This window comes from Lactuca virosa, chromosome 8 (genome assembly GCF_052849685.1).
Source record: "Lactuca virosa cultivar CGN04683 chromosome 8, Lactuca_virosa_CGN04683_v6, whole genome shotgun sequence".
Lineage (NCBI taxonomy): Eukaryota > Viridiplantae > Streptophyta > Magnoliopsida > Asterales > Asteraceae > Lactuca > Lactuca virosa.
This window is the reverse complement of record NC_136433.1, coordinates 330,257,962-330,275,612: the sequence shown is the minus strand read 5'-3', so window position 1 is coordinate 330,275,612 and position 17,651 is coordinate 330,257,962. Positions and strand designations below refer to the sequence as shown.

At 33.5% G+C, this 17,651-nt stretch overlaps 1 protein-coding gene across 2 annotated transcripts; it reads left to right on the top strand.

Moving 5' to 3' along the window:
* Positions 1-4,731: 4,731 nt before the first annotated feature.
* On the top strand, positions 4,732-7,996 carry LOC145128284 (uncharacterized). 2 transcript variants are annotated; one of them, XM_079063095.1, is made up of 4 exons: positions 4,732-4,855; positions 5,631-6,274; positions 7,100-7,181; positions 7,518-7,996. In XM_079063095.1, exons 2-4 carry the CDS (start codon positions 5,643-5,645, stop codon positions 7,746-7,748), a joined length of 945 nt encoding a protein of 314 aa, XP_078919221.1. In that variant the 5' UTR covers positions 4,732-4,855; positions 5,631-5,642; the 3' UTR covers positions 7,749-7,996. The 2 variants fall into 2 exon arrangements, with proteins under 2 accessions (XP_078919221.1, XP_078919220.1); XM_079063094.1 differs by lacking the exon at positions 4,732-4,855 and having other exon boundaries at positions 4,865-6,274.
* Positions 7,997-17,651: the final 9,655 nt, after the last annotated feature.

Here is a 17,651-nt window from a genome sequence, read left to right as displayed (position 1 = left end):
ATATGTTAATGTTATGCGTCACATTTTAGCTATCCTCCTACTTAGGAATCATACTTCACTATGTTATGTCAAAACACTTATATTATTATTCACATACCTTTTATGCATCGCGTAAACTTATAATTACACATCGTGTAATTACCTACATTCTATTTCTTATAGATTTTTTTTCATGTTTACCCTTGAATCCAATATCACACAAAAATGATATGCATCCAATTTTAATGATCATAATAACAATTTATAAGAATCATATTAACATACACAATGCATTAATCAAAACTTGGTACTTAAGTTTTGATAACTTTTGTTGGTTTGACCAAAATACCCCTAAATTCATATACATTACTAATCATCCAAAATGTTAAGGATAGTACAATACCTTTTAACGTTATACAATATACACACATCCTAGACTAGGGAGTTCCTATGTCTAGTGTTTTGACTGCTATAATATGATAATAATGGCTAACTAATCCTTATATGCAGCCCTTTGATGCATCTTGGTTTCTCCAACCCAAAAACATTTATCAGTCTACATAAGCTCAAACCATACATCCATATGAGCTTGAACCATGGTTTGACCCTTGTTGCTTTGTATGTAGATAAAAAAGCAAGTTCAAATGATGTGGTTATTTGAATCATGTACCTTAGTAAGTTAGTTAGGGCACACTAGGAGAAAGAAGCCTTAGTAGTGATGTACTTATAAGGTTAGTTTAACTTTTTCTTGACTTTGTTTTTCTTTCTGTAATAAGATACTAAGTTAATGGTATTTTGGTCATGTACCTTAGAACTTTGGTTCAAGGGAGATTATGTCCTCTACAATGACAAAATTATTGTATTCGTTTTGCTTAATTCAACACACCACACACAAAAAGTTAGTTGGAAGTAATGTAATTTTACTTTGTTTTTATCCTTCGACTAAACAACACAAAAATACATAAGTTCATTTTATTTTATTCGTTTGGGATCGATTTGAATGAAGATGGCAAGCTTTAGTTAGAAGAAATTGTTCATCCAATGGGTACGGACAAAGCAAAAAATGAAAGGGAAGGGGTCTTCCTCAAATGTACCGGGATTCAGCAACGAATTGAAAGAAATGCATAAAATGGTAATGAGCTTTGAACAATATAACTTGAATTTCACCGAACGTTTGACATTTGAAAATGAAAATTTTGCCGAAAAAAGGGCGCGAGGAAAAACACCGTATAGAATATATGAATTCTTTTATAAAAAATACCGACCTTTTTTCGGAAGACGACCTCCAAATGGTCTTGATGATGAAGGGGGGATTAGGAAAAAAAATATATCGGCCAGATTTGATGGCATAGTTTGTTTTCCTTTAATTCATCATTTTTTTTCTATTATGTATTTTTCTTTTTTCAAATAATGAAATATTAGGATTTTTATTAATCATGTGTTTACAAACTATTCATTTAATTATTTGTATTTATTTATAAAATTATAGTTATAGTAGTTTTATTTAAAAAGAAAAAAAATGAGGTTGAGTGAAATGAAATGTGACTATTTCCTGGATTTTGAAGAGTGAGAGAAGAGTGAAATGAAAGTGAAGTGGTGATGTGAAAATGAGATGGTGTTGAGGTGACAAAAAAAATGAAAGGTAAAATGTGACCACAACCTCTACCCTGTACGAAAAAAATGGAGGAATTAAATAAGAGCTAAAAACATGTAGATTTTTTGGGTTGAGGAAAAAGGATTATACATAAGGATTAGTCGGTCATTATTATTAAAAAGTAACATTTAACACATCTAAGAAACATGTATATTGTCTAACATTAAAAAGTACATTGATGATTTGTTTTGTTGGAATTTTCATTATTATGAGGGAAAACAAATTGCACAGATTCATTATATTTTGGATATTACAAACATCACTACATTTCTTTTTTTCGATTTTGACATCCCAAATGTGATGTCAATAAATAATGACATATCAGCATGTCATGTCAGCTGAAAACCGAATGAACAGGTAAGTGGTTAAGTTTGAAACAAATTGAAAAAACCAATGTCTTAATTTAAACAATAAAATAGTGTCAAGGTAACAAAAAAAACATAATAACTTTAATTAATTTACCCTTAAAAAGATCTTCTTTATAACAGTTTTTATAAAAAAATCTTCAACTTAAAAGGTGGTGAATATAGTAATTTTCTGTTCTTTGTATAACTTGTATTATCGGTTTATTGCAAAAATTAATCCTAAATTAAACAAAAAATCATTATATGAGCATAGAGAACCAGGTACTCGGAACTAAAAACATTTAATAAAAAACACTATAAAGTAGGGATGAACAGACGATACGTTGGACCTAACCGGAAAAAAACTGGGACCGGAGCTGGTCCGGATATTCATATTAGTGGGTCAATTTTCAGGTTTTGTTTTTACCAATAATCGGGTTTTGGGTCTGGACCAGACCGTACCCGAAATACAAGATTTAATCCGGACCGGACCGGAAAATATTTTCACCTTAATTGATTTTATATATATCAACATAAGTTTTAAATATATCAACATAAGTTTTAGATATATAGACAATGACGTTGAATTCTTAATTAATGTTATATTGCAAGATTTCTAAAATATAAAATATGGATCATCGAAAATATTTTGGCCAAATTCAACATTATTTACGAAGAACGGATAAGATAAACAAAATACGAATGATCAATGACGTAAGTTTATCTACAAACATCAAATGAGCACTTTTGATATGTATGAAGTCTTGACATAAAGCTTGGTTTAATTAAAATAATTACAACTAAGCTTTATCACTTTGTAATTATCGTTTTAATAATCCATTTAAATTATGTTTGAAATCCATTTAACATTACATTACATTTATATCAAGTTTTCATTATAACTTCCTAGTTAAATCTCTACATTTTACTTTACTATCTTACACGAAAACCTTATAGTTATGTAAATCTTCAAAATATTTCATCTCGTTAAAAACTAATCAAAGTGCTATTATTATTATACCATATCAAGCTCATAAATGACTTATTATAATATTAAGTACGTCACGAACCCAACATATATACCGAATTCAAACAAAAGCCAGAATAATACTTACATTTAAAATTGATTTGGAAAAATGCTTCATGAAAACAACCTCTTTACATTCTCCATAATGGAAGAATTTAGTTGAATTCAAATATTAAATAGGGATAATGACTTAAAAGGGTAATGTATTTTTTGATTTGTACATATTTAGTCACTGAGTTTTTTTTTCGTCCACATTTACCCTTTCAACTTGTTAAACTGTACACATGCAGTCCTTATGACCGGCTACTCCAGGTTAACTGGTAAAAATGACTTGATAGGGTAATATATTTCTCACTTTGTACACATTTAGTCCTTAATATATTTGTACATATTTAATCCTTAATATATATATATATATATATATATATATATATATATATATATATATATATATATATATATATATATATTTTGCAAAATAAATCATTTTTGTTTTTGTACTCATTAAGTACTTATAAATGATTTTTTTAGGTTTTTCTCACAAAAACTTACGTGAGAAATTCATTAATAAGGTGTTTGGGCCTTTCATGCTTATGTTCATCGCGATCTCGACTACTTGATTGCTTAGGTCATGTGTTCTGAATGTCAAAACTTCTTTATACGATATTTATATCTATGCGTTCGTATTTTAGTCTACAACAACTTTCATTTAGATTACTCCCATTAAAAAATAATATATTTTTACTTATGATTTTTATATACATACGCAGGGACAGATTTAGCCCGGTCCCGATGTTGCACCGGCAACACCTGTTTTTTCTATCTGCAGTGGAAAAAATTTTGATTTTTTTTTCGTTTCTACCTATTTTCATTTATCAGCAACACCTATTTCATCTCGACAACACCTACTATGTATTCCTGCGTCTACCCCTGTCCATACGTTTTTTATGAATGCATGTGTGGATGTTTTTTTTTATAAAATCGTAAATAAAAATATATTACATTTTAACAAGAATAATCTAATGAAAAATTGAACACGTGGATATAAAGATCGTTAAAATATGATATCGTATGAAAAAGTTACGACGCTTAGAATACAAGACTTAAGCCAAACCACAAGACATACGCAACCAAGCAGTCGAGATCGTGTTGGACATAACCATCAACAACCCCAAACACCTCATCAATGATTGTCTCACGTAAAATGTCGTGAGAAAAACCTAAAGAAATCATTCATATGTACCGAATGAGTACAAAAAATGACTTATTTTGAAACAAAAAAATGTTAAAGACTAAATGTGTACAAAATGAAAAATATATTACCCTATTAAGTCATTTTTTCCGGCTAACCTGGAGTAACCGGTCATAAAGACTGAATGTGTACAGTTTAACAAGTTGAAGAGGTAAATGTGGATGAAAAAAAAAACTCAGTGACCAAATGTGTACAAATCGAAAAATATATTACCCTTTTAAGTCATTATCTCTATTAAATAACACTGTCAAAGTCTAATTCGGTCAAAAACCCGAAACCCAGTCTAGTACCTGAAACCGGACCCGATACACCCAAAAACGGTCCGGTTTCGGATAAACGAATTCATGATTTTCGGTTTTCGGACCGGTCCAATCCGGGTCTGACCTGTTGTTCATCTATTATATTTTAAAAAAATTTAAAAACTGTACAACCAAATACACTTTAAACCTAAATGTACGATTTCTTTAAAAATATCAGCTGCACAAAAAATGAGGTAATATGTTACTGCCCCCAACATCATCTTACATGAAGAACAGAGCCAGTACAACAATATATAATGATATATAGTGTCATGAAACACTTCCCAAGATTCAATGGAGGTAGTAAGTAGTAATTAAAGTTTGCAACTCTCTATGCCAAAAGATTTGATTTTTATTGTTGTTTTCCTCTGGGTTTCATTTAATTTTAACCATCATTGGAAAAATCAACTTAGAAATTCCTTGTTTTTTCTCATTGTTTGGTGGATCAGATCGCTATCTCTCCATTATTTTATTATAACCTGCAACTCTCAAAATCAATACCTACTTTCAAGGTTTTATTCTCTGCAGATTTCTTACTCTCATATTTAAAAAAGTTTTAAAATCTGTCCCCAATCAAACCCTCTGTGTCTTGGCTCTTTTGCATTTCAAGTTAGCATGCACATTCATCATACTTCTGCATTTGGGTGTTCTCTTGTTTCTCTGAGTCATTTTATCAAACAGCCTACTTGCATCTCTGTGAAGCATTTTTTCAGAAAGCATATAGTAGATTCTTGATTAAAAAATAAATATATTTTTTAATTGCGAGGTTTGATCCGAGTAAAACTGTCAATTTCTGCAAGTCTTCAGCCTCTCGCTCCACTGATTCACTCGAATCTTAAACTAATTGGCCAATGCATGTGGCTTAGTGGTTTACTTCAGTTCTTCCACTTTGAAGTTGATAGGCTTTTAAGGTTCCTGTTTTTCCTACTTGTAAAGCGTCAATGTGTTTAGATCTTTGTAGTTGTATTTGTTAATATTGATCTTTTTACCAATCTAGAATATGGGTATTTTTCTTTAATCCATTAAAAAAAAGTTCGTCTTAAGTTTGCTGCTGAAATCTTTGATTCGAGGGTAGTGATCAGTGAAGATGAGGTCAGTCGACGACAAGGGTTGCGTGAATCCTGTGTCAACTCATGAACTTTCCGGCGCCGGCGGTGGTGGTGGTCATCGCCACCGTACAGCTCTAGGCAAACCGACACCATCAAAATGGGACGATGCCCAGAAATGGTTAGTCAAGTTATCTAGAGGCGGAGACAAGGCTCACTCAAACCACGCGCCACCACGTAACTCAAACGCAGATGATAGAAGATTAATAGCACCTGTTCCTAAAAAAGAGTACCCAAGTAGCGAAGAGGAAGGAGGTGATGGAGGAATCGAAACAAAAAAAATGGATCATGATGATTCATTGTGGAGATCTAATGAGAACCCTGGGACAATAGTTAGATCGATTTGTGTTAGAGATATGGGAACCGAAATGACTCCTATGGTTAGCCAGGAGCCTTCAAGAACCGCTACACCGGTTCGAGCCATGAGCCCTGTAGCCTCTGGGTCTTCGACTCCGGTTAGACCAAATGGTGCTGATGTTGGTGGGCCCACAAGATTTGGGCGAGAAAGGGTCGACCCAAATAATGCTGAGAATGTGGCTGAAAACAAGCTTAATCCTCTTGAAAACCGAGCAATGGCTTGGGATGAAGCAGAACGTGCAAAGTACATGGCAAGGTGACACCATTTTTTTCAACCCTTTTATGGAATTCGTATGCTTTTTATGAAAACCTCAATTTAAATTCATTTAGATCTTGTTAGCCCTTTTACCGAATTCATCTATAGCATATGTGATTTAACTTGTGTGCTTTTCTATAGAAAACCCATTTATACGGTGGGTGATTAAGGGGGTGTTTAGATGAGCTTTTAAACTAATTATTTTGATGTGATGTTGCAATAATCGGTTTACAGTGTTTAATAATAGTTTTGATTTTCTAATGATTTAAGATCAATCCGGTATGAAAAAACAAGTAAGAAGTTGGTCTCAGAAAATTAATTATTGAGGTAAATATAAAACGGATTAAATGAAAGATATAGCAACTTACTTTCATTGATTTATTTATTGTATCATATTACTTGCATTTTGTCTTGTTACAACATTGTACATTGAAAAATATATGTAATTGTAGCAATGTTGTCCGGATACAAAGCAATTTTCAGTGTTATAATTGGGTAGAATTTTGAAAGTGTAATATCCTGATTGGAAAAAAGAAAAGTACAATACTATAATTTGTTAGGCTTTTCGATTTACAATGCCTTAATAAGAAAACAAAAGTCAGTACAATGTTGTGATAGAAACAAAAGTATATTGCTATTTCTTGTATTTAACCCAAATAAAATTACCTAACCACCCATAGCTACATAAGTATCCAATTATTTGATTATGATTCTTCAAATTACAATATCTTTCAAAACGCTCATCCATAAAATCCTAAAAACTCTTTACTTAATGAAATTGTACGTGAAGACTTAATAGTATGTTTTTATGGTGATGATCGGTAGATACAAACGCGAAGAAGTGAAGATACAGGCATGGGAGAATCACGAAAAGCGGAAAGCCGAAATGGAAATGAAAAGAATGGAGGTAACATTTTGATCTTAATGCTCATCCAAATCATATGAATATGAATTTGCAGTTGGTTCCAAGGTGGTATACTTGTGGAAAAATCAAAGATTCGAGTCTCAACAGTTGCAGTGTGAGAGTTTCAATTCCAATGTGGATTTTGGACTTTTTGTCTGGCTTTATGCCAGCCACCTATGGGCCACTGTGTAACTGATCTAAATCTCACATCACATTATGCTCCTTGGACACAACACGACAGAGTTGTTGGAACAATAACCCTTTTACAGAGTCAAAAGATCTACACAATGATTATTTATATATTCTTTTGTAATTTTATTTTTGTGAAATCTTGATTAGGCCAAGGCAGAAAGATTGAAATCCCGAGCACAAGAGAAGTATACGAACAAACTTGCATCAACGAGGAGGATTGCTGAAGAGAAAAGAGCGAAAGCGGAGGTGAATTTGAATGAACAGGCAGTGAAAACTTCTGAAAGAGCAGATTACATAAGAAGAACAGGGCACCTGCCTTCTTCTTTCTCAATTAAGCTGCCTTCTAGCTGTTTTTTGCATAAGTTTCAGTGTATTTAGATTATTTTGTTATAGTTGTAGTAGTTTGTTGTTTCCATTAAAATTCGAAATTAATTTGTAGGCTACTTTTTGTCTGTTTGGTTTCATTGATTTCGGATTTAGGTGGCGAGGGGTGCCCAACTATCCACTGGGTAGTGGACCCGGTTCGAACCGGTTCAGTTCAAAAATGGACTATGAACCGAATATAAATTTAGGATTTTTCGAATTTAAAAGACATAAAGTATATAATGATATTGTTTCCGATTTGATTTTTGTTTTTAAAAAATCGGTTCAAAGATCTGTTTTTGACTTTTTTCCTCAAGAACTTCGTAATCAAGATCCAAACCGAGTATATGGGACTTGGATAAATCATAAATGATAATTTTCTGTGGTAAAAAACACGGATGTAAATGGTCAAGACCCGACCCGAATAGCCCCAAAAACCGGAATTTGAATATTAGTGGGACCAGGAACTGGACTGATATTAGGTTCTGATTCGGTTTCCAAATACGGGTCCCCGGGTAAACAGTATTTGGAACCAATATGGACTGTTTGGAACTGGATTTGGGGTTGGAACGGGAAATGGCCAAATGTAGAAATAAATGAGTTAATGTCTTTAATGTATTGACTTGTTCAAGGTACGTGACAATTTTCGGATCCAGTTATTGATATTTATGCAACCATTAATGCACACTTTACAACATAATGATTTGTACTCCAATATGTACAGGAACCAATCTCCAATTAATTTACCATTACAGGCATTACTAGTATAAAAGAAAATACTGTATAAGAGATAATGACTTAAAAGGGTAATATATTTTTCGATTTGTATACATTTGGTCACTGAGTTTTTTTTTCGTCCACATTTACCCCTTCAACTTGTTAAACTGTATACATTCAGTCCTTATGACCGGCTACTCCAGGTTACCTGGTAAAAATGACTTAATAGGGTAATATATTTCTCACTTTGTACACATTTAGTCCTTAATATTTTTGTACACATATAGTCCTTTTTTTTTTGGCAAAGTAAGTCATTTTTTTTTGTATTCATTCAGTATTTATGAATGATTTTTTAGTTTTTTCTCACGAAATCTTACGTGAGACATTCATTAATGAGGTGTATGAGGCTTTTGATGCTTATATCCATCGCGATCTCGACTACTTGGTTGCTTAGGTCATGTGTTCTGAACGTCATAACTTCTTCATATGATCTCGGATTTTAACGATCTTTATATTTATGTGTTCGTATTTTAGTCTACTAAAACTTTCATTTAGATTACTCCCATTAAAAATAATATATTTTTACTTAACGATTTTTATATCCATACGCGGTGGCGGATTTAGTATGGTCCCGGTGTTGCACCGACAACACCTGTTTTTTCTGTTCGCAGTGGAAAATTTTTCGCTTTTTTTTTTACGTTTATACATATTTTCCATGTATCGGCAACACCTATTTATCTCGGCAACACCTACTATGTATTACTGCGTCTTCCTCTGTCCATACGTTTTTTATGAATGCATGTATGTATATTTTTTTTATAAAATCGTTAGTAAAAATATATTACATTTTAACGGGAGTAATTTTAATGAAAGTTGTAGTAGACTCAAAAAATGAACACGTTGATAAAGATCCTTAAAATCTGATATCGTATGAAGAAGTTACGTTGTTCAAAATACAAGACCTAAGCCAAACCACAAGACTTACGCAACCAAGCAGTCGAGATCGCATTGGACATAAGCATCAACAACCCCAAACACATCATCAATGATTGTCTCACGTAAGATGTCGTGAAAAAAACCTAAAGAAATCATCCATAAGTACTGAATGAGTACAAAAAAAGGACTTATTTTGAAACAAAAAAAATGTTAAGGACTAAATATGTACAAAAATATTAATGACTAAATGTGTACAAAATGAAAAATATATTACCCTATCAAGTCATTTTTTCCGGCTAACCTGGAGTAACAGGTCGTAAGGACTGAATGTGTACAGTTTAACAAGTTTAAGGAGTAAATGTGGACGAAAAAAAAATTCAGTGACCAAATATATACAAATCGAATAATATGTTACTCTTTTAAGTCATTATCCCGCTATATAACGATAATAAATAGGGGCTGTTTTAGTTTATTTATTTTTATTTTTTTAGGGGCTGTTTTGGTTTATTTATTTATTTTATTTCAACAGTCTGGTAACTTTGTGATGAAGGATTTTTTTTGGAGCCGATCAAACCTATTCGATCTCAATTAAAAGAGAAAGCAAATTTTTTTTTGCAATAGGTTAACTACAGCCATACGCAAGAGGTTTAGTTTTTAGCATGAACATGTCTAATTTGACACATGCAACAACATCAAAAACATGCCCATTCGAATTTCAGTTCCGAGACTAGACCTGATTTAACCTAAACCTGATGGACCTGTAACCGACAGACCTAACCTGATATCCAGTTACCAGTTACCGATAACCAAACTTGTTTTGAGTAATCTAGTTTCAGACCAGGTTTCGGTTACAAAAAGTTCATCCCTAATGTTGTGTATATTCATGATAGCTTTTTTATTTTATTTTTTAAACTTTATAAATAGTTAATATATTAAATTGTTTATATTATGGTATTTAAATAATTAGTGCATATGTTAAAAGGGTTATTATTGTTAAATAATATTTTTATTTATTTAGTCATGTATAGTAGAGGGTTCATTTTGTAACATTCTTTATTATATATACTGAAATATATTAATGCATAGGGATTTTTACAATCCAACATAGTATCAAGTTAGGGTTAGTCGTTTGTTACCCTACATACAATCGATTAAAAGAAAATTTCACATCCATCTCTACTCTTCTGCACCATGCGTGATCTATTGATGTAGTCTTCTCTGACTGCCATAACCTACCGACGTCTAAAGATTGGTTTGCTATGGTTCCATTTCTCACGGTTCTTTGCTTTTTCTGATCTGATATTGGTAATAATATCATACTGTTGCATCTCGAAGTTATGGTTATTATTGTCTCATCATCAACTCTTCTTCCCTCCACTCTAAGTCTCATTTGTTCTCTCTTTGTTTTATTTTTATTCTTTCAGTAATGTTTACAATAAATTTAGTTTCAAACTAAATGTTAGACATATCAAAATACAAGTTATGGTGCCAAATTTTTTCCAACATGTTTAGAGGTACACAAAGTTATCGGCATATCTCCGGAAATCAAAAACCTTCTACCGATTGTTGGAAATAATATTAATAGTCATAACAGTTGATAATATTAATATTAATTGCAGAGTCTTTTTGGGTTTTATGTAATGACAGATTTAAGCAATTAATTATATGAGAGAATAATAGGGATCTAATTTGTTAATTAATTAAGTGTTAATTAATTAACAAAAACTTGTAGACTTGAGGGGTTTAAGTGTAAAGATTTAAAAGTCAAATTTTACAGATAATTACTTAGTGACCAAGTAATTATTCCATAAAGGTTCTAAACCTTCCCTATAAATAGATGAGCCTAGGACCGATAATCTAAGGGTGTGTTTGTTCTGCGTGATTCCTAAGGAAAGGAATTGGAAACTAAAATCCTATGGAAAACGTGTTTGGCTTACAAGATGAATAGAACTAGATTTCCATAATGTCCATTTAGTTCCCTATTTGAAAGACTTCGAATTCTTCCACCGTCTAACAATAATCTAAATTTAATTCTTTATCTTTGTTTTAAATTATACAATTGTCCTCTTATTATCTTTGCGATACTGAGAATTAAAAAAAAAATCATCTACGTGATCTTTTCTATGATTATGTCCTCTCATCGATTATATATATCTCCACTCGGTATTTTCCAAACGATTCCATCTGCTGATCAATGTTGTTGTGCTACCGTATTTCCTATGGTTTGTCATTCTTCTTGTTCTTTACTGTATCGTCTTCGTTGACAAGTAAGCCTCTCGAATCTGTAACGTCCCAAAAATAATGACATAAAAATTTCATTTTTAGATTAATAAATCGTTAATACATATCATTTCCATAAAACCAATGTAGTCAAGATCTAGCAAAACATCATCAAATCAGAGTAAATCACAGAATGCGGAAACATGTGGTGTGTGCTCTGAAATCATCCCGAGCTCTTCCATTTGAAAACCGAAGTACCTGAAACATAAACTGAAAACCGTAAGCACAAAGTTTAGTGAGTTCCCCAAGATACCTCATACCATACATAACTAAGCACATAATGGGCCCCGACCCAGTAAGTGTAACGGGTCTCACCCACACTCACGTAACGGGCCCCGCCCACACTCACGTAACGGGCCTCGCCCACTGAGATACGGGCCCCGCCACACTCGCATATCGGGCCCCTCCCACTGAGATATGGGCCCCGCCCACACTCACGTAATAGGCCCCGCCCAGCATACAAACACAGAATCCTATCAACATATGCGATAATCACAAAGATAACAGCACACAATACAGTCTCTGCCCGACATTGAGCCCCGCTCAGCATACATTCCAATACATACACATGCAAGAGTCACACAGACATCTAGAATCCTAACATAAATAAACCATGGGCCGACATTGGTGCCTTCGACCCGCTAAGCACGATGAGGAGACTCGCCTTGCACTGCCGAATCACACCGATAATCCCTGGTTGCTGGCTGACGATCCCCGAACTATCAATATCAAAATAACACCTGATAAACATTTGGGTTCCAATCCATAACCATAAATCCATACTCGGGGTAAAAAGACCATTTTATCCCTAACCTAGCTTGGTCCAAGACTAAAGCCCAAACTCACAATCTGAAAGGCCCAAAAGCCAAATAATCAACCAAAGCCTAATTATGGCCCAATTTTCCAAATTGGGCCCAAACCCTTTACATGGGCCTTACCCTAAAGCCCAACCATTTTTCCTAGTCCAAAACACTTGTACTTAGATGGCCCATTAAGAACTCAAACACCCAAGCCCAAAAGAAAGCCCAAACTTGAAGCCCAAAATGCAAAACCTCACCTGACTGAGTACGTGGGGCATACTCGCTATTTGGCTTGTACGTTGCGCGTACAGACTTGTATGCCCAGCGTACTCATCCATTAAGCCAAATTCTCCATTAAGCTCTTAATGCTTAAGTCCAAAAGTCCAAACCACAGATCTCAATGGCGTTTTTTATACTTGGGACAACATCCAGAACACCAGTGAATTTATTCATCCAATCAACTTCTTAAGTTGCCTACAACATAGCTATATAATCAGATTATGTTGCAGAAAGTGCAACTACTTCTTGCTTTGAACTCTTCTAGGCAATGGTTCCTCCATTGAGGGTGAATACATATCCCGACTATAATCGAGAATTATCTCGATCGGTGGTTAAGTTATCATCAGTGTAACATCTTACAACAAGCTCTTCATTAACTCCTACATTAACTAGGAACACGTCTTTAGTCCTTCTCAAGTACTTAAGGACATTCTTTACAACTAGCCAATGTTTTTCGCCAGGATTAGCTTGATACCGACTGTTTAAACTCAGTGCATAAGCTACATTTGGCCTTGTACATGTCATGGTATACATAAATGAACCTACTACTGAAGCATATGATGGGTTTTTGAGCATTCTAACACTTCCTAAATGTACATGCAACCCTAATAACCTTGAATCTATGTTTTCTCTATATACATGCAAATTTCTTTTTCAAGGTTATTTCCTAACTAGCATGGTATGGGGATTACATAGAACATAAAAATAGTATAAATACATACCTTGTTGTTGCTTGGATTCCTTCAAGACTTTGTGAGCCTAGCACCCCAAATGGTGTGCCTCAAATGCTTCACACAACACCACAAGACTTGGAATAACTTGAGAGAATGTCACTTAGCCTCAAAATCGGTTATGCCCTCTCTAGTAACCCTAGGTCACGATTTTGCTAGCCATAGGGTTCCTTTTATAGTGTTGTCACAATTAGGGTTTACATATGAATGCCCTTAATTGTCATGACTCTTGATTTCTCATGACCCATGGGTTTGTAACTCCCATGGACTATCCATGGAGCTCCATATGGTTATAACCAAACCCATAAACCATGGATCATTAATCCACCATAAAAGAATTGATGATTGTCATAATCAACCCTATATATTTAATTAGTCTCACTTTGATCACCAAATTAATACTAGATTAATACTTGATCAATACTAATTAAATAATACTATTATTAATATATTAGAACTTATAATATATTAATAATCATAAGTGCCTTATTCTCTCATTTAGTCTATCCAAGTATTGCAATGCCATGCAACCCAAATGGACCATGCCGGGTCGGGTCAAGTTCATACCAAATAAAGTTATGGACTTAGACACTATATCCAACAGTCTCCCACTTGGATAAGTCTAATAACTATATTTGCAAATATGACTTCAAAATCCGACTAGCAATCGTAGCTCTTTCAAAGTCTCTCAGAACTGAGATGATGATGATACGCCATTTAAGATAAGTGATCATATAATCCTCTGTTCTCATGATATCAGCCGGACAAACACATGGAACATGGTCTTACTTATTGTCCAGCATTTGTTTCTCGATCTCTGATTTGTTTCGACATAGAACTAAATTGAACACATCAATTAGGTTCTGACCGGGCCCGGTACATAAGTCAAAACCAAATCATCGAGGGGCCCAGATATCGCTTCTATTTCTAGAAGGAACAGATAAACTTCGACTAATATGCTTGTACTAACTACTTGTTGAATTATTCACAAAGGCACGTTTTATGACATCGAGTTACCAATGCGTTTTCGTACAATCAATGAATAACCAACTCATAGTCAACAACTCATATCTCTAGGTTTGAAGATTTATATGATATTACTGTCTCACGATCACTCGAGATAAATTCCATGAAGTGATGCAAGTGAGCGTGGGTTGAATCCAATACTCAGCCCTTATGAGTACTCATGAATGTTGTAGCAACCATTGCATTGTCTAAAGCACTTTAGACAAATCATACAAGCCAAATTCATGACAGTCTTGATTCATATCTACTTCCAACATATGACTGACTGTGGATGGTTTGAATAATATGATATATACCATAACATAATTATTCTGGAAGTCAAAACATGCAAAGTGAAACATAAGAATAATACTAATCTTATATGGCCCCAACACTTTGAGTGTAAATAAAAACACCTTTTATTTAAGCACCATATTGATTACTCATTATTTATGTTTCGATTAATCAACTTTATGCTTGAATTAAAACATTAGTTGTCCCATGCTCCAAGCATGTACACTATGGTTTTCCAAACAACAATTATGCCATACTCCAAGTATGCATACTATGTTTACATATGGTCCTCTCTTTGTGAAATAGATCAATTGACAATATTCCAATGATGCTAATTTCACAATTCCAATCCTCGTTGTAAATGAAAGAATACCAAACTCTTGCCATCTACTGTAATCTGTTAGATTCTAAACTTATATGCAATGATCCCCTTGTAATGACTATGCACAGAAGTCACAAAGACTTGGCAACAGAAATTACAAAGTATTCCAATGGAAAACAATTCCATGGAAATGAAGTCTCAAATTCAAAGTACATTCCTTTGAACATCCTTCTTAGCATTAAGTTCTTTAATCTTACACAGATTCAAAGAATAACTTCCACCTATGGAGACAATTCCATATTACCATTTTGACCATCACTTCTGAACAAGAGTTGCCTCTTTTCAAAATATGTCAATATGGTCCTTACTCTATACTTCTAATTGTCCATGAGCAACCAATCTTTGGTAAACCTCAGATTGTCCTCGACAACTTTGCTTAATCATTTTAGTCATTTCCAGTTCTATTCCTTTTTCCATCTTAATGCCCTAGGCATTTGGAAAATTTTGAATGGATGAATATTATAGCACATGTAATCAAACCTATACCCAAAGCATATGGGACATGATTTATGCTATAAAATTTGTTATTTGCCATGTTTTCATAATTCGAACTATGAAGAGGGATGCCGTAATCATAATCGAATTTTGAGAACGCAACATATATAGAATTTCCTTATGTTAAACCATTCCAACATAACATTCATATATATTCTTGACTAAAGTAGATTAAATTCTCAATCTAAGCTTGTAGAATTGGAGTGAAGTATAAAATCCTCTCCCTTAATTATAGCAAAACAACTTTTTCAAGGCGAATTGAAACTTTTGTTTTCTATAATTAACATTGCTAACCTGCAATATTTAACATAATCCTCATGCTCCCACTAGCATAATGATTACCAGCATAACACTTTATGCTCCCACTAGCTTTGACATGTACTCAGAAATCTACTGGACTTCTAGAAATCAATACTTTATTGACTTTCTTACCAAAGTTCATATTTCTGATACTAGATTGCTTTGATAAGACTTTATCAAAAACATACACCTTTCCTTAGATAGCTCACATGTTTTTCTAGACCTTTTGCAATTCTCACTAGTTAGTGTGCCGGTTAACCACACACGCTCCACTAACTATATGAGAATGCAAATATCACAACCGCTATCTACTTAAAATCTTCTTAGTGGAAGCGTTTCCTCACCATCATTTTCATGAATCGAAGAGAAACCTTATGACACTTAGATTTTATGGTGTATGTGTTCCTATCCATGTGAATTTGTCATAACCATAATCACAGGACTAGGTTAGTGACACTTTCAAATTCATAGGGACTGAACTTGTGCAATCTTAATTTCTTGCCACCTGGTAGCACAATGCCCACCATTGCTTCCGGGTTGTTATGCAAACAATTGAGAACTCATAGAACTCACAAGCATAATCAACTTTCAACTGGAATAGACACAGAAACAAGAATATGTCAACACGATAGGTTACAAACCTCAAGTCGTGGGCTAGTGATTAACAAAACTCTTGATTTAGTTCTTGAAACTATTTCAGAATCATTTAGACTCCCACTATCCTCTTGACATATAAGACTTCTCTTTGTCAAGAACCATTCCTTGACAATACAAATATTCAAGAGCTACTGCGGATTCTTATCAAGTTAAACACTTCTCACTATTGGTCTTAGTTGGTCTTTGTTTTATCCAAAACATCACAACTTACCAATCTCAAATGTACAAGAATAGGAAACATCGTACTCTACATTTGACAAATATTATGAACTTTCTAAAGACTATGTCACTCAAGTTATAATCTTGGATTATAACTCCAGGATTTGTTTTTGGCACGAAGTCTGAATTATCTTTTGATTTAACCATTTCAACAATTCACGATTCCTCTCCTCAGGCAACAAACACACTAAGGTGTCCTTAGAGGATCAATTGTGATATGGTTCCATAATCACTAAGATAATCATAAAACAAAATACACAAGTACTCTCCCATCTCTTCAGATTGGAGAAAATTTTATCTTTCTACCTTATTTGATTCTTCTTATTCATTCTGCCATACATTGAAACTTTTCCAATGTTTCAGAATTACACTTAAACTTGTAAGCATAACCATATTTACTAAACTTTAGTAAATCATAACGAATAATCTTATCTACCTTTGTGGTGGACCTGACCAGCACACAACCAAGTGTACCCAATCTTTTAGTCCTTCACTTGACTCACATGTACATGTGAACAAGGAATTAGTCTTAATTTCCCAAAGACGAAAACTTCTCATTCATCATACAATACAAGTTGCATGATTCCAAGTTTCTATCTAACTGAAACTTGGGCGATGAGAATCTTTCCTTATTTGGTAAATTATGATACTACCACAAATGAAAGAATCAAATCCATTTTCAAATATTTCTATTAATGGAAACATATAATCAACAATTTTTCACAAATGCCATTGTAAGGATACTTAAAATAAATAAAATCAAAACTTTTCTTTATTTTAAAACTTTGCGGAAAACTTATCCTTACAACCCATATGAAAACCT